At 54.4% G+C, this 1,181-nt stretch overlaps 1 protein-coding gene and 1 pseudogene across 2 annotated transcripts in view; both read left to right on the forward strand.

Moving 5' to 3' along the window:
• TEOVI_000109400 (uncharacterized protein) overlaps positions 1-547 on the forward strand; it is a gene marked incomplete at both ends in the record, with an annotated part of 1,083 nt that extends 536 nt beyond the window's left edge. The window contains one exon of the mRNA XM_067224381.1: positions 3-547. Coding sequence (XP_067080482.1) covers positions 3-547 — 545 coding nt within the window. The remainder of the gene's footprint in view (positions 1-2) is intronic.
• Positions 548-757: 210 nt separating this feature from the next.
• Positions 758-1,181, forward strand: part of TEOVI_000109500:pseudogene — a 734-nt pseudogene continuing 310 nt past the window's right edge. The window contains exon 1 of the mRNA in view: positions 758-1,181. This exon is cut by the window's right edge and continues 215 nt beyond it. Coding sequence covers positions 758-1,181 — 424 coding nt within the window.

The following is a 1,181-nucleotide window of genomic DNA, read 5'->3' on the forward strand; positions in this document are numbered from 1 at the left end:
TAGAACGAGAGTGCCGGCCTTCACGGATTTAATTTCGCTGTTGATGGTGCTGAGCACTGGCCCTGAAGTTGTGGAGGGCTCGATTCTGGGACGCATTTGGGATCTTATCTTGAGTATTGTGCGGCTTCGTGTGTCCGTCAACTTCCACTTCGTGTTCTCACACTGCGGGGTGCCGCGCAATGAAGCAGCTAACAAAGCAGCTGAGCACGGAAATGCAAAGCCCCAACCGTATCCGGCGTGCATCACTGACATAGTGACGGGTGCGGAGAGGCAGGTCCAGAATGCGGTTTACAATGTCTTCGAGGAGGGCCGGATGCCACGCACGCATCTTAGTGTGATACTCGATCACGTTCGGCCGGCACCGAAGCGCACCAAGCTGGATCGTCTGGGCGAGCCTCTACTACCGCAGTTCAGAACAGGCACCTCAAAGCATTTCGGATGGCTCCGCAGGGTTGTCACACGTACGTTGGACCAGCTTGGATGCAGATGGTGCAATGCACAGGAACCAGGCAGCAACGCATCAGGGCCGCCCCCGGCGGTGGAGTAAGCAGCGGACAATGTGAACTCACCCGATCTTGGGATAGCGACAAGGCACAACGACCCGATCATTTGCCCATTGTGCAACGTAGTTTGCGCGCGGCGATAGGCTGGCGTGGTGCACCTAGTGAGGATTCATGGTCTAGAGAGAAATTGTGCATTAGCACTGACCAAAAAAGCCAAGCGTGCTGTGCAAAGGTATAAGAATGGGTACAGATGTCACATGTGCGGTGATGTCTTTGAGCGGCGTGGGCTGCTCGTGGAGCATATGGTACAGAACCGTCCAGATATAGTGCAAGCTGTGGAGGAATGTCTAAAAAGGGCCAGGGAGGAAGATGGGGCCGATGATGGCAACGCGCTCAAGTGGCGTTGGTGTGAGAAGACTTGCATACTACAGAAGCACCCGGAAAAGCAGTTAACGCGCGGCGCCATGGAGCCACAGGACGTGTCCGACAGTGATGGCGAGGCGGAGCAGGAGAAGCAGGATAAAAAGGAATTTATATGACAAAGGTGCCAACGCGTCCTCAGAAGCAAGACATGGCTCGCCAGGAACAAGTGCAAACCAGCCTCAAACATGAACTCGGAATACTCGAACGTAGCGAAGCAGTCAGCTACAGTGGCGTGTTCCATTTGTAGAAAGCAAT

This window comes from Trypanosoma equiperdum (assembly GCF_001457755.1).
Source record: "Trypanosoma equiperdum strain OVI genome assembly, contig: ctg_294, whole genome shotgun sequence".
NCBI classification, from domain to species: domain Eukaryota; phylum Euglenozoa; class Kinetoplastea; order Trypanosomatida; family Trypanosomatidae; genus Trypanosoma; species Trypanosoma equiperdum.